We start from the raw sequence: 22408 nt of genomic DNA, 5'->3' as shown, positions 1-22408 counted from the left end.
ATATATTAAACCACCCAGATACAGTTGTCCTTCTGAACTGAGCTGCAGGACAGTAAGGAAACTGATCAACGACGTCACCATTAGGCCATTGGTCATTTTAAAACAGCTACAGAGTTCAATGGCTGTGATGGGAGAAAACTGAAGATGGATCAACAACATTGTAGTGTCTCCACAAAAATACAAATATACAGAATACAAATATTCCAAAACATCCATCCTGTAAGTATTGCTAAAGTACAGCGAAGGAATACAATTTTGGCCTAAATGCAAAGTCTTATGTTTGTGGCAAATCCAACATATCGCTGAGTAACTGCCTCCTTATTTCCAAGCATGGTGGTGGCTGCACCATGGTATGGGTATGCTTGACATAGGCAAAGACTGGGGAGTAGCTTCAGTCTGCTTTACACCAGACACCAGACACTAGACAATAACCTAAAACACAAGGCCACATCTACACTAGAGTTGCTTACCAAGAAGACAGTGGCCAAGTTACAGTTTTGACTTAAATCTGTTTGAAAATCTATGGAAACACTTGAAAATCTATGGCACGGCTTGAACAATTTAGAAAATAATGGGCAAATGGGCAAACAATTCAGGTGTGCAAAGCTCTTAGAGACTTACCTAAAAAGGCTCACAGCTGTGATCACTGTCAGAGGTGTTTCTATTATGTATGGACTCAGGGGGCGAGATACAGTACATTTGTGTTTTATTTTTCATTAATAAAAATAAAACATTTAAATTGATTTTTCTTCCACTTTGACATTACAGAGTATTTAGTGTAGATCGTTAACAAACAAATTACAATTAAATCAATTTTTATTCCAATTTGTAACCCAATAAAATGTGAAGAAATCCAAGGGGATGAATACTTATGATAGGCACTGTATGTGACAACAACCTTCAGACACTTAGTTAGTGAGTAAACCTGTAGGTGAACAAAGTGGGAGTGAACTACAAGCTCCTGATGGATCATAACCGAATATGTAAAGGGTTTTGTTATGCCAAACAAAAGTATACAAAAGTATAGAACCCTAAACTCACCTGTCAAACCTTGTGAAGTCTCCAAATGCAATCAATGTTGGTTTTGCTGTCCAATTCCATAATTGATTGCCACAAAACTACAATCACTATGCCCTTGGATCTGAAGCTTGAAGACTCAAGTGCAACAATAATACACACAGAAATATGGGTGTATTGTATTTACTTGCTTTAGACTTGGTGGAGGACAATCACATCACCCCCAACTAACCTATGCGGAGGAATGAAGATGCTGATGCATTTTCACCTCATAATAGCTAGCCTATTACTAAAGGCTGCCTGGATTTTGTTTGGGATAAATCTTACATGTTGATGGTGTTTGAAGATAGGGCTAAGTCTTCGTGAACGTTGTCATGAGTGTAGAAAGGTACGATGTTGTTCAAGTAAACAAACAGGCTAAAAGCAGCAAAATGAGATTCAGCACCATGGACAGCGGCGGGAATAGTAAATCCGAAATATAGCACCTGGACAGTGGAGAGCGACTGTCTCGCGCAATGGTCACTCCCCATCCACACTGGGTGAATCCCATTTAATAGGCTAGAAAGACTATTGAAGAAGTTCAGATGCGAGGAGCTGTAGTTGGGGATTTGATAGAGAATATCATTGCAATGCTTTTTTAAATTTTATAACAGAGACATTCTTCCACAGAACCTCTACAGTGCTATGTGGACGCATGGAGGCGCTGATGCACTACCAAGCTCATGAGATGCCAATCTGCAATTTTATGGGGGACAACTGTCTCTGACAGCCAGGGTACTTGTAGATTGTAATCAGACATCTAAATATATAACGTCATAGGTACAACGTTCAGGTAATTTAGCTGATAATATAATCTCATTTTTCAGTAGACAGCAACCTTGCAAAACCAGCGAATCAGCAGTCAGTAGAAAGGCAAGCTAACCGCAAAATAGCTAACGTTACTGTTAGCTTAGCTAGCTAACATAAACACATATTTGGGGGTTTAACGTAATGGATAAAAATGACACAACAACATACAGTGTACAACTGTATATATACGACCTGTCAAGAGGAATGGCTCGCAATCTCAGCCCAATCATGTTAGGTAAGTGAAGCTCAGTCTCGACAACTTCCCCAGATAACGAAGCTGTGTAGCTTTAGTAGTTAGCTGCGGGTTGAGATTGATTGAGCACGTCGGCAAGCCTTTGATGGCTAGCTAGCTGGGTAGGCCAACATTACTCTTGCAATGCATATTTTTTTGTTTGTTATTAACTTGCTAGCTAGTTCGTACCAACTACCAATTGAAGTAAGTTTGAGCTTGGTTTATACAGTATAGCCTAGCTATTCAAAGGCGTATTCTTCAGAATTTCAGCTCAACAATATTGCAACGTTTACGTTAGCTAAAATGCTAGCTACACACAAGACAAGAGTAAAACAGGTTTGTGCGAGCTTGATTGACATGTATGCTCATCAGCAGCGTCAAGCCTCGGTCACACACATATATATTTTAATGTGTTACAGGAAAACAACTTGATGGCATTTGGTAAGAAATCTCCCACCTATAATTTTGTGACAATACAATTTATCCACACAACCTTGTCTTTACTGTCACTGCAATTCTTCGAAGGATTATTTTCATGGCCATATTGTAACCATCCATTACTGTACACTCAGTCTTGTGTTTCAATTCTCACAGGCACTCAGCCATTGTGGTTTATGGAGACGAGTTCTACTTTGGAGGAGTGGGTATTTCCAGCTGCTCACCGGTAAGCCTAAAATGATGTATTGGCTAATATCCTTCTAATATTTGCTAAGACCTACTTCAGTGTTCCCTCTACTCTTTAGCATGGTTTTGCACTAGCTGACAGTAAGACTAGGCCTACATTGGTATGACCTTCAAAGAGGAGGGAAGTTTAACGCATCGGATATACAGAGAAGTTTTGGGGGTTGGTGTTTTGTAGGATAATATGGACTTTATGTGTTTTAGGGGGGAACAATGCTTGGTTCCCCAGACACTGTGGTGGAATTGGGAAACACAGAGGTGACAGAGGAAATCTTCATGGACTACCTGTCCTCGCTAGGAGAGAATACATACAGGTGTGTGTGTATGTGTCACAAAAAAAGTATTGTTTTTGCGTAACTCACCTCATACACCACCACTTTGGTGGACACATCAGCCATGAACACAACATAGCAGTGATAGCTGATTTAGATCTGAGATTGCTTTCTGTTGTTATTCTTCCATAGAGGTGACAAGTATAGGTTGTTTGAGCACAACTGTAACACCTTCACTAATGAGGTGGCCCAGTTCTTAACAGGCCGGAAGATCCCTTCTTACATCACAGACCTGCCCTCTGAAGTGCTCTCCACGTGAGTCTACATACTTAGTAGCTGAGAGACAGATACTAGTAATGCATTACTGACTTGTGTACCTCTCTGACCCTCTGGCCTGTTCCTCTGTCTAACCATTTAGACCCTTTGGTCAGATACTCCGGCCTATACTGGACTCCATCCACATCGCTCCTCCTGGGGGGAACATCATCAACGGTCGCCACAGCTAAACTGCCTGAACTGCACACCAGTAGTATTTAGACATGTTCTAATTTACATTTTCAAAATGGAGGTGGGTTATTGATGAAACCGTGGAGGGTGAATCTCAGTGAGTCTAGTCAGTCACACTGCTTTTGTACTGCGTATGCTTGGTTTTAGTATGATTGTTTTGTAACTCCCCACCAGCAATGCTCTTGCCTTTTGTATGTTTAAAAAAATGTTGCTTCAGTTTCCAGTTTTTGTTTACGGACCTTCCTTATTGCCTCTAATGGTATGATCCTGCACAACATGAACTTTCTCACAAATCTTCCAATATCATCAATATGATTTATAAGAAGGTTAGCATGTATCTCAAGTCAGCATTTCAGCATGACTTCCAATGAACTACTCCACTTTCCACCAGATGGTGTGTGCTATATACACCTCTATGCCTTCACCTCTCTCACCTTAGTGTTAATGATGCTGATAGTGTGATATGAAGGATGAATGCTGAAGTGCACAAAATCTGCATTAGTTCTCTGGATGAAGAAACAGACATCTCAGAAATGTAATTTATTATGGAAAAGTTTGTACAATTTTGGGGTCAAGTTTGGGATCAAATCATACATATTCTTGTATCATTTTCATTGGGCCATCAGTAGGAGCAATAACTCTTCACATATCTATACTTACTAGACTAGGCATGAAACGTGTAAAGTCCTTTTATTAAATGCACGTATTCACTGCATCTCCTGGCACTGGTTAACTATAGCGTCATTCAGTAGAACAGTACAGTAAACTGTATGTTCTGTAAAAGACAGCACCTCTGGTATCGCATCAGACAGGTAATTACAGCATAGCATGTTTCATAAAAAGAATGACCACAAATAGGTGCTTGTATGTTGAAGGAGACAAGGCCCTTCACATTGGTATGTTGCTCACGTAACCACCTTCAACAATCAACCTGACCAATGAAATGTATTGTACACCTCATCCTTATTTATTTTTTTATTTTTTTTCAGGATCAGTTGCTGGCTGCTAAATGTAATGATTTCAGTAGATATTTATGAATACTATATTAGTTATGTATGGTTATTTATGTATGGATGATATTGTTTGCACATTGTTTGCTTGTTTTGTAATTGTATCTAAATAAAGCCATTCACTCCAAATGTTACTATGTGCGCAGTTCTGCAAGAGTGTCTGTGTTACTCTCCCAGTGTTAGGCATGCAAAGTATTGGTCCCTCAAGCTGGATTTGAAACATGTTTTTGATCCATTAAAGGAACTACAGTTCATTAGATAAATGGTCTAAAGCACAATTTTAGACTTGACTTCTTCCTGTTTTTATGTTGATTAGATGTTGCCGTTCACACAGCTGTTGTCAGCAGGACCAACCCCATCACTAGTAATCATGTGACGGAGAAATTGTCCAAATAAACTTCAGTGTACTTGCAGTGACCTTGACTGAAGCATCATTTGCTCAGGCTACTGTCACAGTGTGTTAGAGGACAAAGTCTTGATAGTCATACTTTTTGCATGCTTGTTATGTTTGTGTCATAGTAGTTGTTCTGTTGTCATGGCCTAAGTGTTAGTCAAACTTTATATGAAAGTACAGCTGTCAACAAGACTGCGCTTATATCTGCTTCTTATCTGAACCTAGAAATCCACAGTTCAGTGGAATAATAAAGCATGAATGGTTTTTATTTTAATGCAGAATATGGATGATATTATGTAGAAAATGTTGTTGGGGAAACTACAAGTCATGATCTAATAGTCCTTGTTTTATTACCTCATTGCTTCATCCTTGTAAGAGCTGAAGACACACAACGCACCCATGGATAATTCAAGTGCATGTGAAGAGAGAGCACTTGGCCTGTGCTTTGATGACAGACCTGTCAAGACAAATAACACCATGTTTGCATTTTGGGAACACAAAAGTAGGTATGAGGCTTGGTGCTGTTCTGGGGAAGGCTACCTTGAGGTGCTATGGCTGTTTATCTTCACCTCAATCCCCCCATCTCTGCTCTCTACACCAACTTCTTAGACTGGTGTCGGAAATGTTGGGGGGGGGGGGGGGCAAAGTTGTTAACATGGCACTACCTCCGTGAGAGAGACTGAGTCACACTCACCCTCCCCAGTGACAAACCGTTATATGACAGACCTTTTTTTTTTTTCCTTTAATGTGACTCAAAGGGGTCTTGGATGAGTATCCAAAGGGATGGAAGGTGGTGACGAAGAGGCAACTCTAGGTAAACACCACCTACAGTGGTTGGAGTTGGAGTTCTGGTCATGAATCCTAGGAGGAGCCACTGTATTAGGAACTTGACTTGGACTGCTATGTTTGCATAAGTACATGTAGGTGTTGCTAGTTAATATTCTGTGTGTGAGGACAGACGCTGGGAGACGAGAAGCAAGTACAGGGAGTGAATATTTACTAAATGACAGACATGAAACAAAACACGGACAGCATCTGGATAAGGGGAACATAACGACATTAATGCTGACATGGGGATCAAACTGAGGAATAGACAGATATAGAGGAGGCAAGCAATAGGTGTTAGAGTACAGGTGAGTTCAATGAAGCGCTGATGCGCGTAACGATGGTGACAGGTGTGCGTAATGATGGGCAGCCTGACCCACTCGAGCGCCAGAGAGGGGGAGCGTGAGCAGGTGTGACACTGTGTGGTAATAGTTAATACAAAATATGGATTCATAATTAAAACGTCAGGTCAAGTAATTTGAGTTTGCAGATTGCCCTAATACATTTAGGATTAATTAACTCAAACCCAAGGTTAGGGTTTTAATTAAAAGTAACACACACACACACTACTCCTACTGCTTGTTCCTGCAGCTATGAATTTTACATTGAAGGATTAAAAAACTGATAAAATTACACTGTTGCACAATACTACAATATAGTACAGAGTACATCAAATCAAATGTATTTATATAGCCCTTCTTACATCAGCTGATATCTCAAAGTGCTGTACAGAAACCCAGCCTAAAACCCCAAAAAGCAAGCAATGCAGGTGTAGAAGCACGGTGGCTAGGAAAAACTCCCTAGAAAGGCCAAAACCTAGGAAGAAACCTAGAGAGGAACCAGGCTATGAAGGGTGGAGATTATAACAGAACATGCCAAGATGTTCAAATGTTCATAAATGACCAGCATGGTCAAATAATAATAATCACAGTAGTTGTCAAAGGTGCAACAGGTCAGCACCTCAGGAGTAAATGTCAGCTGGCTTTTCATAGCTGATCATTAAGAGTATCTCTACTGCTCCTGCTGTCTCTAGAGAGTTGAAAACAGCAGGTCTGGGACAGGTAGCACGTCAGGGTTCCATAGCCGCAGGCAGAGCAGTTGAAATTGGAGCAGCAGCAACGCCAGGTGGACTGGGGATAGCAAAGAGTCATCATGCCAGGTAGTCCTGAGGCATGGTCCTAGGGCTCAGGTCCTCTGAGAGAGAGAAAGAAAGAGAGAAAGAGAGAATTAGAGAGAGCATACTTAATTCACACAAGACACTGGATAAGACAGGAAAAGTACTCCAGATATAACAAACTGACCCTAGCCCCCCGACACATAAACTACTGCAGCATAAATACTGGAGGCTGAGACAGGAGGGGTCAGGAGACACTGTGGCCCCATCCGATGATACCCCCGGACAGGGCCAAACAGGAAGGATATAACCCCACCTACTTTGCCAAAGCACAGCCTCCACACCACTAGAGGGATATCTTCAACCACCAACTTACCATCCTGCGACAAGGCCGAGTATAGCCCCAAAGATCTCCGCCACGGCACAACCCAAGTACATGGCACTCTCTCCTGTAATAATTTGAATTTATACAAATTTTAATTGGCCAAGTCCAACCACCCCATCACGCAAATGCTCCACCATGTAGCAATCACATTTAGTTCGATGTAATGTTTATACTGTCCAATCAAGCTTGTTTAAACATCTCTTCATCTATCTTAGGTGTCAGTTTACATGACTACCAATTTTGTAATGAAACGCACTATATAAAATACATATACGGTATTATTATTATTACCCATTTGTGTCCTCTCAAATCCAACATTCAATTTACGCTTTGTCTCAATGTGTGAGAGTTAAATTTAGTCTCAAAGAAATGTTGTTTTTATCATGACAAAACAAATGCTAATTGTTTAAATAGGAAGAACCTTGACTCTCCACTTTCTCTCTCTAACTTTCCACCTCAGGAAGCGCCCAGTTGTCAGGGTCACCATATGGGAGATCCCATGAGAAACAGACCTGCCTGACCTCAGAGTCTGAGTCAAGGCAGATACTCTAAACTCCCATGCACCTGCATACATACATAAATATAGGCATCTTTGTCCTCCCCTCCATCTGGTGGGTGCATCATTGAGCCATTTCCTGAAATGCCCTTGGGTTGTCCCATCCGGAGAATGTGTACAGTGGGGCAAAAAAGTATTTAGTCAGCCACCAATTGTGCAAGTTCTCCCACTTAAAAAGATGAGAGTGGCCTGTAATTTTCATCATAGGTACACTTCAACTATGACAGACAAAATGAGAAAACAAATCCAGAAAATCACATTGTAGGATTTTTTATGAATTTATTTGCAAATTATGGTGGAAAATAAGTATTTGGTTTTGGTACCCTTCCCCAGATTTGTGCCTCGACACAATCCTGTCTCGGAGCTCTATGGAGAATTCCTTCTATCTCATGGCTTGGTTTTTGCTCTGACATGCACTGTCAACTGTGGGACCTTATATAGACAGGTGTGAGCCTTTCCAAATCATGTCCAATCAATTTAATATACCACAGGTGGACTCCAATTAAGTTGTAGAAACATCTTGCTTAGGATGTACCTAAGCTTGATTTCGAGTCTCATAGAAAAGGGTCTGAATACTTATATAAATATGGTATTTGCAAAAATTTGCTAGAACCTGTTTTCACTTTGTCATTATAGGGTATTGTGTGTAGATTGCTGAGGGAAAATAATGTATGTAATCCATTTTAGAATAAGACTGTAACGTAACAAAATGTGGAAAAAGTCAAGGGGTCTGAATACATTCCGAAGGCCCTGTATGTATAACTTGTCAGAAATGTCCAGATCAACTAGCCCATGTCAGCTAGGTTTTTAGCTAGGTTTTTAGCTAGGTTTTAGCTAGGTTTTAGCTAGGTTTTTAGCTAGGTTTTTAGCTAGGTTTTAGCTAGGTTTTAGCTAGGTTTTTAGCTAGGTTTTTAGCTAGGTTTTAGCTAGGTTTTAGCTAGGTTTTTAGCTAGGTTTTTAGCTAGGTTTTAGCTAGGTTTTAGCTAGGTTTTTAGCTAGGTTTTAGCTAGGTTTTAGCTAGGTTTTTTTAGGTCATAGATTTTGTAGTAACGTTCCCCAACACTGGAGGGGGCCTGGGTAAAAAAGTTTGGGAACACCTGCACAAGACACATTACAAAACTAACACAGACCCTCTCTCTCTCTCTGTCTCGCTGTCTCTGGCAGAAGTAACATTCAGAAGGTATTGATATGCTTAATCATGATGGGATTGACACACCAGCCTGTGTTTGTTTGTGTATGTGAACAAATTAGTGTGTGGAATTTCCCCCTTGTTGCCATAGCTTAAACCCTAATCTTGAAAACCCGACCCTAGGCAACACAGTGACTAGGCAACAGTGACTAGGCAACAGTGACTAGGCAACACAGTGACTTGGGTCTGGTTTCAATGATGGACTCTTTCCCGTTCAATAAAATAAAAAATAGTAGCTAGCAAGATGGAGATCATGGAGGTTATTTTTAATGATTGCATTCATTTCGCATCTACTTTCTTAATTAACTAAAACCACTACAAAGGTTTTTTTGCTTGGAAACTTTGGTTTTGAATCGTGACATTCTGGCATGTCTGCCTCTTGATTTGTTGGGAGAGTCCCTGGAACATTTCTTCCCCTTATCGACTTAGGCAGTGACGTAGTTCCTCTATCCAAAAAGAGTCCATCATTGAAACCAGACCCTAGTCACTTTATTGCCTAGTCACGTGTTGCATAGTCACTGTGTTGCCAAGTCACTGTGTTGCATAGTCACTGTGTTGCCTAGGTTAGGGTTTTCAAGACTACTAAACCCCATTATTCTCAAAGTCCCCCTCCCCTCACCACTTCCCCTTCAAGTTAAGTGAAGGAAATGCAATGAAGCCCCATTAATTCCACCCATTCAGAGAGGTCTGCATAGTGCACACAGAGATGCCATGTGTCAGCCTATAGCGAGCTGCTCTGGTCCCCAAAATCCCACTTGCCTCTAGGCCTGGAGGCACCGCTTAGAGGGCAGCTCTAATACCCATGGGGCACTTGGGCAGAGAGAGGGAAACCAAGAGCTCCATCATCAGCACTCTGGATTTTTCTCAGTGTTTTAGTATTTATTCACATTTCATCAGGCATTAGTGAAACACCAGCTTTCCTTTCCCTCCTGAGCTGCCTTACAAGTGACTCTGTGACCTGCACTCAAGGACACCGCCAATCTCCACTCCATTAGAGAACCAGCTAGTTGAAATATGGCTGTTTAAAATTCCACTATGACACTCCATTTAGATAATACGATGAGTATGCTTGGCTGCCACTGGGTGGCGCTAGCTGAGAGCAGTTGTAATGGGGGAGCCACTGATGAGGCTCTTTAATGGAGCGATCTCAAGACTATTGGATCTGAGTTTGATACAAGTAGTCCAGAATGACATAACACTCTTTATGGTTGCTATAGTGTTACTAAAGTTCATGCTTTCCATTGCATCTCTCTTACTTTAATTTGAATGGAGGGAGAAGTGGCATACTTTATGAAGTGATTACGTTCACCCTTGTTTAATGGGTTGTGAGAGACACACAGGTTACAGAATATATTGATGCACACAGTACATCGTGTATACGACATCAATTCATGTTCTCAACTTAGCGAATGGGAGCATCTGTAATAATCTTCCCTTTGTTCTGTTTTTGGGCAGATTTATGATGAGAGTTCCTTCAATGTCGCTTAAATGTTTTCCCCTGCATTGAATGAGTATCAACACTGTGTTGCAGAACTGGTTCCTGGCATGTCTTTCTCTCCCTGCATGACGGCGACACGGGAACCCAAAGGCAGCTGCTGACCTCTGAATCAACAACATTGTGCTTTCAGACACAAGAAATACCACAGCTGAAAATTATTTAATTAATTCAACACCCTCTCTCTCAACTTTAAAAAACATATGCATCCGTAGTGGTACCAATACCATTCCTGCTTTCTCTGTGGAGAGCTACAGGGTTTAACCACGGCTACAATCTGTGAGAATTGTTGATGAACTCGTTGACTGCAGTTTTCTATGACCTGAAGGACTTACTTGCAGAGGAATTATTTCTGATGAAGAAGGCAACTTCTGGCGGATCCAGCTGTGGCAGGGTCAGAGTGTGTCCTCAGCAGGGTTGTCAGGTCACCATTTGTATGGGCTGATGGGTAGCGGAGCAGCGCGGTGCGTCTCAGTTTGAGAGAGGGGCATGACCCATAAAGGGAGGCTGACAGATGCCCTCTGTAAATAGGACATTAACTGGGGTGACCTGAGAGAATGGGGGGTAAGGAAGAGGAACTAGACGAGAAGAACACAGAGTGAGTAGGAGAGGAAGAAATGCTTAGTGGGCATTTTCATGGAGCTTAAAACTGAGGGGAAACAATCCCATAGTCTCTGTGCAAAAAGTTAACCAAAACATGTATTAACTATCTGTGTGTCAGTGGACACCTGCAGGCTGTCCATAGTCAAACATTGTTAAGAATTTTACTGAGGCACTGGAGATGCTTTACTGGTGTTGAGTTTCTCTATACTTGATGAAAGGCTTTTGACAGAGGACATAGATCTGAGTGAATCCAGGATTTTAAATGACTGTGAATTTACAAAAAGATATTAGCAAGATATTTAATCTCCACCACTATTTAGCTCATAATCATAGCTTGTATGTGCTGAAACAAAACAGCCAAATGAGTAGCCTTGAGCCAAAACGTGACAACAGAGAGCAAAAGAGAGTGAGTGAGAGAGGGAGAGAGAGAGGAGATAGAAAGAGAGAGAGAGGGTGATAGATAGAGAGGAAATGAGGAATAACTAGTGGGCCTACGGCTCTGACTTCAGGACGTCACTACCACTGAAGATACTACTGTTGTCAAATGTTGTTGTTTAATTGGATCCAACCATTAAATGAAAACCTGACCCCAGAACACTAACATGCTGGCGAGAGAGGGAGGCAGGGAGTGAGAGAGAGAGAGAGAGAGAGAGAGAGAGAGAGAGAGAGAGAGAGAGAGAGAGAAAGAGAGAGAGAGAGAGAATAAATGGGAACTCGAAACCAGGAGCAAGAGAGAGAGGGTGAGGAAGAAAAAAGAGACAGTCAGTCAGAGTTAGTTGTTCCGCTTTTCATGGGAGCCTGAGCCGCTGTGTGTGGCCCTCGTTAGCTCTCCAGGGCCCCGGCAGCAGTGCTGGAATGGATGGATATATGGAGGGATGGATGGCGATGGGTTTGTTTTGTTGCTCTGTGCCCAGAGCTCTGTGGGTGCTCTGAGTGAACGGGAGGGCCCCCGAGCGAAGAGTGTACCAGAGACAGATCGCAATGCACGGCCTCGCACTCATCAGCCTCACCACAACATCAACCCTTCATTCTCCACTCCCAATCACCAAACATCTCAGCTCATCTCTACTAAAATACCATTTCACATCTCAGCCCTGACATGCATTCACATTGTACTGGATCTTCAGTATATTCACTAATTAGACACTCTTATCTACACTGAAGCCACTTCTAGTACTGTAGCCTTGTCCAAAACTTAATGACCAAAAGCGCCCTCTTTGACCTCATGGGTGGATTTGTTATTAATATTTTTTCTAAATGTCATCATTCATTAAGATACGTTTTTTTATGACGAAAATCCGGTGTTTCTATGTCAAAAGGTTTTGTTATAAACTCAAACGTCCTCTCACTGTCAACTGTGTTTATTTTCAGCAAACTTAACAGTAACAGTCAGTATCTGGTGTGGCCACCAGCTGCAATATGTACTGCAGTGCATCTCCTCCTCATGGACTGCACCAGATTTGCCAGTTCTTGCTGTGAGATGTGACCCCACTCTTCCACCAAGGCACCTGCAAGTTCCCGGACATTTCTGGAGGGAATGGCCCTAGCCCTCACCCAGCGATCCACAAGGTCCCAGATATGCTCAATGGGATTGGAATCCGGGCTCTTCGCTGGCCATGGCAGAACACTGACAATCCTGTCTTGCAGGAAATCGCGCACAGAACGAGCAGTATGGCTGGTGTCAGGATGAGTCAGGATACGCCTGCAGGAAGGGTACCACATGAGGGAGGAGGATGTCTTACCTGTAATGCACAGCGTTGAGATTGCCTGCAATGACAACAAGCTCGGTCCGATGATGCTGTGACACACCGCCCCAGACCATGACGGACCCTCAACCTCCAAATCGATCCCGCTCCAGAGTACAGGCCTCAGTGTAACGCTCATTCCTTCGACGATAAACGTGAATCCGACCATCACCCCTGATGAGACAAAACCACGACTCATCAGTGAGGAGCACATTTTGCCAGTCCTGTCTGGTCCAGCGACGGTGGGTTTGTGCCCATAGGCGACGTTGTTGCTGGTGATGTCTGGTGAGGACGTGCCTAACAACAGGCCTACAAGCCCTCAGTCCAGCCTCTCTCAGCCTATTGTGGACAGTCTGAGCACTGATGGAGGAATTGTGTGTTCCTGGTGTAACTCGGGCAGTTGTTGTTGCCATCCTGTACCTGTCCCGCAGGTGTGATGTTCGGATGTACCGATCCTGGGCAGGTGTTGTTACACGTGGTCTGCCACTGCGAGGACGACCAGCTGTCCGTCCTGTCTCCCTGTAGCGCTGTCTTAGGCGTCTCACAGTACGGACATTGTAATTTATTGCCCTAGCCACATCTGCAGTACTCATGCCTCCTTGCAGCATGCCTAAGGCACGTTCATGCAGAAAAGCATAGACCCCAGGCATCTTTTCTTTGGTGTTTTTCAAGTCAAAACTGTGACCTTAACTGCCTCCCAACTGTAAGCTGTTGCTGTCTTAACGACCGTTCCGCAGGTGCATGTTCATTAATTGTTTATGGTTCATCGAATAAGCACGGGTAACAGTGTTTAAACCCTTTACAATGAAGATCTGTGAAGTTATTTGGATTTTTACGAATGATCTTTTATTGCTGAGTTTATTTCAGTCTTCCGTGATATATGTAAAGTAATATCTTGGGATGCAAACTCAAAATTGAATACATTTTTAACTCTACAGTTGAAGTCGGAAGTTTACATGCACTTTAGCCAAATATATTTAAACTCCTGACATTTAATCCTAGTAAATATTCCCTGTCTTAGGTCAGTTAGGATCACCACTTTATTTTAAGAATGTGAAATGTCAGAATAATAGTAGAGCGAATGATTTATTTCAGCTTTTAATTCCTTCATCACATTCCCAGTGGGTCAGAAGTTTACATACACTCAATTAGTATTTGGTAGCATTGCCTTTAAATTGTTTAACTTGGATCAAACGTTTCAGGTAGCCTTCCACAAGCTTCCCACAATAAGTTGGGAGAATGTTGGCCCATTCCTCCTGACAAAGCTGGTGTAACTGTGTCAGGTTTGTAGGCCTCCTTGCTCGCACACACTTTTTCAGTTATGCCCACAAATTCTCTATGGGATTGAGGTCAGGTGATGTCCACTAAAGTACTTTGACTTTGTTGTCCTTAAGCCATTTTGCCACAACTTTGTAAGTTTGCTTGGGGTCATTGTTCATTTGGAAGACCCATTTGCGACCAAGCTTTTACTTCCTGACTGATGTCTTGTGATGTTGCTTCAATATATCCACATAATTTTCTTTCTTCATGATGCCATCTATTTTCGTGAAGTGCATCAGTCCCTCCTGCAGCAAAGCACCCCCACAACATGATGCTGCCACCCCCGTGCTTCACGGTTGGGATGGTGTTCTTCGGCTTGCAAGCCTCCCTCTTTTTCCTCCAAACATAACGACGGTCATTATGGCCAAACAGTTCCATTTTTGTTTCATCAGACCAGAGGACATTTCTTCAAAAAGTACAATCTTTGTCCCCATGTGCAGTTGCAAACCATAGTCTGGCTTTTTCATGGCGGTTTTGGAGCAGTGGCTTCTTCCTTGCTGAGCGGCCTTTCAGGTTATGTCGACATAGGACTCGTTTTACTGTGGATATAGATACTTTTGTGCCTGTTTCCTCCAGCATCTTCACAAGGTCCTTTGCTGTTGTTCTGGGATTGATTTGCACTTTTCGCACAAAAGTACGTTCATCTCTAGGAGACAGAACGCATCTCCTTCCTGAGCGGAATGATGGCTGCGTGGTCCCATGGTGTTTATATTTGCGTACTATTGTTTGTACAGATGAACGTGGTACCTTCAGGCGTTTGGAAATTGCTCCCAGGGATGAACCAGTGGAGGTCTACAATTTTTTGCGCTGATTTCTTTTGATTTTCCCATGACGTCAAGCAAAGAGTCACTGAGTTTGAAGGTAGGCCTTGAAATAGATCCACAAGTACACCTCCAAGTGACTCAAATTATGTCAATTAGCCTATCAGAAGCTTCTAAAGCCATGACATCATTTTCTGGAATTTTCCAAGCTGTTTAAATGCACAAACTTCTGACCCACTGGAATTGTGATGCAGTGAATTATAAGTGAAATAATCTGTCTGTTAACAATAGATGGAAAATTACTTGTGTCATGCACAAAGTAGATGTCCTAACCGACTTGCCAAACCTGATGGAGTCTGCAAAATACCTGAGACTGGGACAGAGATTTGTCTTCCAACAAGACAATGATCCAAAACATAATGCAAAATCTACAATGGAATGGTTCAAAAATAAACATATCCAGGTGTTAGAATGGCCAAGTCAAAGTCCAGACCTGAATCCAATCGAGAATCTGTGGAAAGAACTGAAAACTGCTGTTCACAAATGCTCTCCATCCAACCTCACTGAGCTTGAGCTGTTTTGCAAGGAGGAATGGGAAAAAAAATTCAGTCTCTCGATGTGCAAAACTGATAGAGACATACCCCAAGCGACTTACAGCTGTAATCGCAGCAAAAGGTGGCGGTACAAAGTATTAACTTAAGGGGGCTGAATAATTTTGCACGCCCAATATTTCAGTTTTTGATTTGTTAAACAAGTTTGAAATATCCAATAAATGTCGTTCCACTTCATGATTGTGTCCCACTTGTTGTTGATTCTTCACAAAAAAATACAGTTTTATATCTTTATGTTTGAAGCCTGAAATGTGGCAAAAGGTCGCAAAGTTCAAGGGGGCTGAAGAAAAGCAGGCCCAAACCATGATGCTGCCACCACCATGTTTGACAGTGGGGATGTGTGTTCAGCTGTGTTGCTTTTATGCCAAACATAACGTTTTGCATTGTTGCCAAAAAGTTCAATTTTGGTTTCATCTGACCAGAGCACCTTCTTCCACATGTTTGGTGTGTCTCCCAGGTGGCTTGTGGCAAACTTTAAACGACACTTTTTATGGATATCTTTAAGAAATGGCTTTCTTCTTGCCACTCTTCCATAAAGGCCAGATTTGTGCAATATACGACTGATTGTTGTCCTATGGACAGAGTCTCCCACCTCAGCTGTAGATCTCTGCAGTTCATCCAGAGTGATCATGGGCCTCTTGGCTGCATCTCTGATCAGTCTTCTCCTTGTATGAGCTGAAAGTTTAGAGGGACGGCCAGGTCTTGGTAGATTTGCAGTGGTCTGATACTCCTTCCATTTCAATATTATCGCTTGCACAGTGCTCCTTGGGATGTTTAAAGCTTGGGAAATCTTGTTGTATCCAAATCCGGCTTTAAACTTCTTCACAACAGTATCTCGGACCTGCCTGGTGTGTTCCTTGTTCTTCATGATGCTCTCTGCGCTTTTAACGGACCTCTGAGACTATCACAGTGCAGGTGCATTTATACGGAGACTTGATTACACACAGGTGGATTGTATTTATCATCATTAGTCATTTAGGTCAACATTGGATCATTCAGAGATCCTCACTGAACTTCTGGAGAGAGTTTGCTGCACTGAAAGTAAAGGGGCTGAATAATTTTGCACGCCCAATTTTTCAGTGTTTGATTTGTTAAAAAAGTTTGAAATATCCAATAAATGTCGTTCCACTTCATGATTGTGTCCCACTTGTTGTTGATTCTTCACAAAAAAATACAGTTTTATATCTTTATGTTTGAAGCCTGAAATGTGGCAAAAGGTCGCAAAGTTCAAGGGGGCCGAATACTTTCGCAAGGCACTGTATGTATAAAAACACGTTGAAAATTAAATTTAGAAACTTAAAAAATCTTATTGGGTAGTTGAAATTATGTTGAATTTCATATTTGATTAGATGTACTTTATTTGAACTGGTGTCAATGTTGATAAAATGGTATGTTTAAATCAACGTAACAACCTGGCGATCAACCGGGTTATCAACCTTTAAATAAAATGTGAAGCCACAGTCCAAAGATTCCTGACTGAACATTGACTCCTACTAGTAATCGCCATTCCGCCCACTTTGCTTCCCTTCATTGAATGGGGCTCAATTGTTTATTTAAAAAAAAAAAAGGTTATTTAACTAGGCAAGTCAGTTAAGAACAAATTCTTATTTACAATGACGGCCTACACCAATCAAACCCCGACGACGCTGTGCCAATTATGCGCCGCCCAATGGGACTCCCAATCACAGCCAGATGGGATAAAGCCTGGATTTGAAGCAGGTAGTATAGTGACAGCTCTTGCACTGAGATGCAGTGCCTTAGACCGCTGCGCCACTCAGGAGCCCAACCAACACAAACAAAGGATCAAAACCATTTGAGACTGAAAAGCCCTATACGGCTTGACCATGCGATGCATGCTTCCAGCAGAATGCACAGCCACCAGCTATGGTTTTCATGCCCTGGCGAAGGACCCTGTCATACAAATGAGGTGATTGGAGTTGGATGGTCCCCGGTGGTAAGTATACAGGTAGCTAGACCATACACTGCTGGTTTTGTACAGTGCATTCAGAAAGTGTTCAGACTCCTTCCCTTTTTCAACATTTTGTTACGTTACAGCCTTATACTAAAATTGACCTCTTAATATGTTTTCCCTGATCAATCTATAGCCCATTATGACAAAGTATATTTTTGTTGCAAATGTATTTAAAAAAAATACAAAACAGAAATACCATATTTACAAGTATTCAGACCCTTTGCTATGAGACTCTAAATTTAACTCAGCTGCATCCTGTTTCCATTGATCATCCTTGAGATGTTTCTACAACTTGATTGGAGTCCACCTGTGGTATATTAAATTGATTGGACATGATTTGGAAAGGCACACACCTGTCTGTATAAGGTCCCACAGTTGACAGTGCATATCAGAGCAAAAACCAAACCATGAGGTCGAATGAATTGTCCACAGAGCTCCGAGACAGGATTGTGTCGAGGCACAGTTCTGGGGAAGGGTACCAAAACATTTCTGCAGCATTGAAGGTCCACAAGAACACAGTGGCATCCATCATTCTTAAATGGAAGAAGTTTTGAACCACCAAGACTCTTCATAGAATTGTCCGCCCTGCCAAACTGAGCAATCGGGGGGAGAAGGGCCTCGGTCAGGAAGGTGACCAAGAACCCGAAGGTCACTCTGACAGAGCTCTAGAGATCCTCTGTGGAGATGGGAGTACCTTCCAGAAGGACAACCATCTCTGCAACACTCCACCAATCAGGCCTTTATGGTAGAGTAGCCAAACGGAAGCCACTCCTCAGTAAAAGGCACATTACAGCCCACTTGGAGATTGCCAAAAGGCACCTAAAGGACTCTCCGAGCATGAGAAACAAGATTCTCTGGTCTGATGAAACCAAAATTGAACTCATTGGCCTGAATGCCAAGCATCATGTCTGGAGGAAACCTGGCCCCATCCCTAAGGTGAAGCATGGTGGTGGCAGCATCATGCTGTGGGGATGTTTTTCAACGGCAGGGACTGGGAGACTAGTCAGGATCGAGGGAAAGATGAACAGAGAAAAGTACAGAGATCCTTGATGATAACCTGCTCCAGAGCACTCAGGACCTCAGACTGGGGTGAAGGTTCACCTTCCAACAGAACAATGACACTAAGCACACAGCCAAGACAATGCAGGAGTGGCTTTGGGACAAATCTTTGAATGTCCTTGAGTGGCCCAGCCAGAGCCAAGACTTGAACCTGATCGAACATCTCTGGAGAGACCTGAAAATAGCTGTGTAGTGACTCTCCCCATCCAACCTGACAGAGCTTGAGAGGATCTGCAGAGAAGAATGGGAGAAACTGTTACGTCTACCCCCATGTTACATCCATGTTTGGAGGGTGGTACTAGCTAACTCATGTCTGACTACAACAGTGTACTAACTAGCAGCAACAAACTCAAACCAACCCAGTGCCATAGCAAAACATGTCACAGTTGGTTGCATAGTGTTAACGGTGTCACCGGCCTGAATCTAATCCAATCTGGAGCAAGTCAGTCTACGTATGTAAAACATAGCATTAGCTTCCAACGAGGTGATGTTATTTCTCAAGCTATGTTTATAATTTAGGGATGATGACAATTGTTGTTGCTGTTTTTCTGTTAGACAAAGTGCACAGCTGATCCCCTGGTCATGAACGGATGACGGGACCTACCAGAAGGAGCAAAGGTGGGTGTCATAACATGTCCAGCGATATGGTTGCAATGGTTTAGCGACCTCAAAAAATAATTGTATTCATTGTTCACTTGTTACTTTCACAGCTTTTCAGGCAAGACCTCAGAATAAAATTGTCATGCAACACAAGTACCCTTGTGACACCTCCTAAATTGTTGCCAATGTCTCCCTTGACACCCATGAAAAGGACACACCATCATGACGCTTCTGATAGTGACCCGAGTTACTGCCCTGATGACACAGATGGCTCCATCAAAAAGACCGGTAGTGTCTGTTATGTAAAACGTTGTCTTAAAAAATACCCAGCTTGATAATATATTAGGTTAATTCCTCAACCAATCAGAGTCATTTGTGCATTAGCCAAAAGCTTTGTCCTTTCCTTAGAACAAAATGCAATTTACCACTTGGCTGTTTATTATATCAGCCTTTCGCAAACTTTTTGTGCCAGGGACTAACAAGACATTGCCTTCTTGTTCTGGGGACTGCTTTGGTTAAAAAAAATGCTTTGGTAAAAAAAAAGTCTTTATAAAAAAGACTGATTTATTTCTTTACACAATGTATGAATTCTGTATTTTTTTGGCTGCCTTCATGGTTTGTTTGTGCCGTCTTCATGGGCAATGTCTCTCTCTATGCTTTCTTCATGGGCTATCTTCAGGGGCTGTCTGTTTGCCTGTCTATTGATGGGCTGTCTTCAGGGGCTGTCTGTTTGCCTGTCTATTGATGGGATGTCTTCAGGGGCTGTCTGTTTGCCTATCTATTTGATGGGATGTCTCCAGGGGATGTCTGTTTGCCTGTCTATTGATGGGCTGTCTTCATGGGCTGTCTGTTTGCCTGTCTATTTGATGGGCTGTCTTCAGGGGCTGTCTGTTTGCCTGTCTATTTGATGGGATGTCTTCAGGGGATGTCTGTTGCCTGTCTATTTGATGGGATGTCTTCAGGGGATGTCTGTTTGCCTGTCTATTTGATGGGATGTCTTCAGGGGCTGTCTGTTTGCCTGTCTATTTGATGGGATGTCTTCAGGGGATGTCTGTTTGCCTGTCTATTTGATGGGATGTCTCCAGGGGATGTCTGTTGCCTGTCTATTTGATGGGATGTCTTCAGGGGATGTCTGTTTGCCTGTCTATTTGATGGGATGTCTTCAGGGGATGTCTGTTTGCCTGTCTATTTGATGGGATGTCTTCAGGGGATGTCTGTTTGCCTGTCTATTTGATGGGATGTCTTCAGGGGATGTCTGTTTGCCTGTCTATTTGATGGGATGTCTCCAGGGGATGTCTGTTTGCCTGTCTATTTGATGGGATGTCTTCAGGGGATGTCTGTTTGCCTGTCTATTTGATGGGATGTCTTCAGGGGATGTCTGTTTGCCTGTCTATTTGATGGGATGTCTTCAGGGGATGTTTGTTTGCCTGTCTCGTTGATGGGCTGTCTTCAGGGGACGTCCGTCTGTAAATGACAAACAATAAAAACATTATTTAGTCATTATACACAATCACATTACCTGTGCTGTCAATAAAAACAATGTAACAAACAACAACTGAATCTCTATAATTATTTCTATTGGCCCAGTGTCGTCTGGGTGTGGCCGGGGTAGGCCGTCATTGTAAATAAGAATTTGTTCTTAACTGGTGTGTCTGTCTCTTGGACACCAACATGTCAGAGGGATGGAGGAGAGGGACACTCAAAGTGTCTTCAACAGCCAGTCTGCTGTAACATTTAGATTTTGTTGCAGCCAGAGAGGAGAAGCTGGTACATCTTAAGTATGTAGAATGAAAGGGGAGGAACGTCTTCACTGCCATCTCGCTGAGTTGCAGGTATTCTCCATTGGTGAACAGCCAGAAGATGGACAGGTGCATCTCATTAAAACAAGCGCCCAGGTCTTGGTCACAGGACAGTTCCAATAGTTTATCCTCAAGAACCGGTGACAAGCTGTGAGTCTCTTCAGTGCTGGTGAACGGATTACGCATCCACTGCTTTCCTGTGAGTGGATCAGATTGTGAGGGAAAGTAATTGTAGAATTTGAGCTGAGTTTGGCTCAGATGTGATCCCATCAATTTATACATGTGATGCATTTCAACATCACCCTTGTCAGCCAGAGTTGAGAATAGGGGGAACATATTGAAAATGCCTCTATCCTTTCCAGACAGCTTGAGCATCCCTCTATCCTTTCCAGACAGCTTGAGCATCCCTCTCCTCCATTCCTCTGACATGTTGGTGTCCAAGAGACAGACACACCAGTTAAGAATAAATTCTTATTTACAATACCGTCCTACCCTGGCCAAACCCTCCCCTAACCCAGATGACACTGGGACAATTGTGCACCGCCCTATGGTAATCCTGATCATACAGCCTGGGATTGGACCAGGGTCTGTAGTGACGCCTCTAGCACTGAGATGCAATGCCTTAGACCGCTTGCGCCACTCTGGTGTGTCAAACATCTTGTACTTGTTTTTAACAACGTATATAGAAATAATTATAAAGATTCAGTTGTTACATTGTTTTATTGACAGCACAGGTAATGTGATTGTGTATAATGACTAAATAATGTTTTTGTTTTGTCAATGAAATCTACTATTTTATTGTTTTGTCGTTTTGTTTGGAAAATGACACGTGCGCATCACTGCATGGATAGGTTGAGCAGCAGTCTCATCCGTACAGATCCAGATACAACACTTTGCAACAAATAAATTCTTCATATAGTGTATGTATCGAATATATATACAAAAGCGGGCATTTATGTTAGTCGTCTCATTAAATAGGAATGCAAACCAATTTGATGTGCGAGTTCTTTTTAAAACCTGTGATTTAATATCATCTACCATATCCTGGATCCTATGAACAGCTTTTCAACTATGGTGAAAGGAGCCTGGCACTTGGAAAATGCTATGAGAGAGTATGAACCCTTCAGTAAATTATCATAGTTTTGTGAAATTATTGTGCAGCATTTTTGTTTGGTATGGTCATCTCTTTTTTTGTAAAAAAATAAGAAGTCTGGTTTATCCTTGAGACGTGGATGGTTTGTTTATAAATGAATGCTTATTTTCGATGGCTTCATAGCATCGTTGCTGAGGCAAGTCTGACATATCACACAGACCGGTTTTGGCAGGCAGCTGTCATTTGAAACAAATCCAGGGAGACTGAGAGCGTGCAGCCTGCTCAGCAGGGCTAGCTTGTGTGTGTGTTTGGTGTAGCT

The 22408-nt window shown here is 42.4% G+C and overlaps 1 protein-coding gene and 1 long non-coding RNA gene across 4 annotated transcripts; one reads left to right on the top strand and one right to left on the bottom strand.

Annotated features, from left to right (window-relative positions):
• Positions 1 to 1242: 1242 nt before the first annotated feature.
• desi1a (desumoylating isopeptidase 1a) lies at positions 1243 to 4697 on the top strand. 3 transcript variants are annotated; one of them, XM_021625161.3, is made up of 6 exons: positions 1243 to 2101; positions 2518 to 2539; positions 2693 to 2762; positions 2984 to 3093; positions 3244 to 3366; positions 3470 to 4697. In XM_021625161.3, the coding sequence occupies exons 1-6, from the start codon at positions 2008 to 2010 to the stop codon at positions 3555 to 3557; spliced, it is 507 nt and encodes a 168-aa protein (XP_021480836.1). In that variant the 5' UTR covers positions 1243 to 2007; the 3' UTR covers positions 3558 to 4697. The 3 variants fall into 3 exon arrangements, with proteins under 3 accessions (XP_021480836.1, XP_090049608.1, XP_090049607.1); XM_090193482.1 differs by having other exon boundaries at positions 1689 to 1849; XM_090193481.1 differs by having other exon boundaries at positions 1742 to 2220.
• LOC149979388 (uncharacterized) lies at positions 4084 to 11154 on the bottom strand. The gene is made up of 2 exons (XR_016485292.1): positions 10862 to 11154; positions 4084 to 6981 (listed from the first exon to the last, which is right to left on the bottom strand). It is a non-coding gene; the product is annotated as an uncharacterized LOC149979388 (long non-coding RNA).
• Positions 11155 to 22408: the final 11254 nt, after the last annotated feature.

The sequence above is a fragment of the Oncorhynchus mykiss genome, chromosome 12 (genome assembly GCF_057628025.1).
Source record: "Oncorhynchus mykiss isolate SJ-2025 chromosome 12, ASM5762802v1, whole genome shotgun sequence".
NCBI classification, from domain to species: domain Eukaryota; kingdom Metazoa; phylum Chordata; class Actinopteri; order Salmoniformes; family Salmonidae; genus Oncorhynchus; species Oncorhynchus mykiss.
The sequence above is the reverse complement of the archived record's forward strand: the minus strand, read 5'-3'. Positions and strand labels throughout refer to the sequence as shown.

Excerpts from the sequence above, each read along its gene's own strand:
- desi1a (XM_021625161.3), top strand. The coding sequence starts at position 2,008 with ATGGATAAAAATGACACAACAACATACAGTGTACAACTGTATATATAC. Across the intron at positions 2,540-2,692 it reads AAACAACTTGATGGCATTTG|GCACTCAGCCATTGTGGTTT; the intron begins GTAAGAAATCTC and ends CAATTCTCACAG. Across the intron at positions 3,094-3,243 it reads CTAGGAGAGAATACATACAG|AGGTGACAAGTATAGGTTGT; the intron begins GTGTGTGTGTAT and ends ATTCTTCCATAG.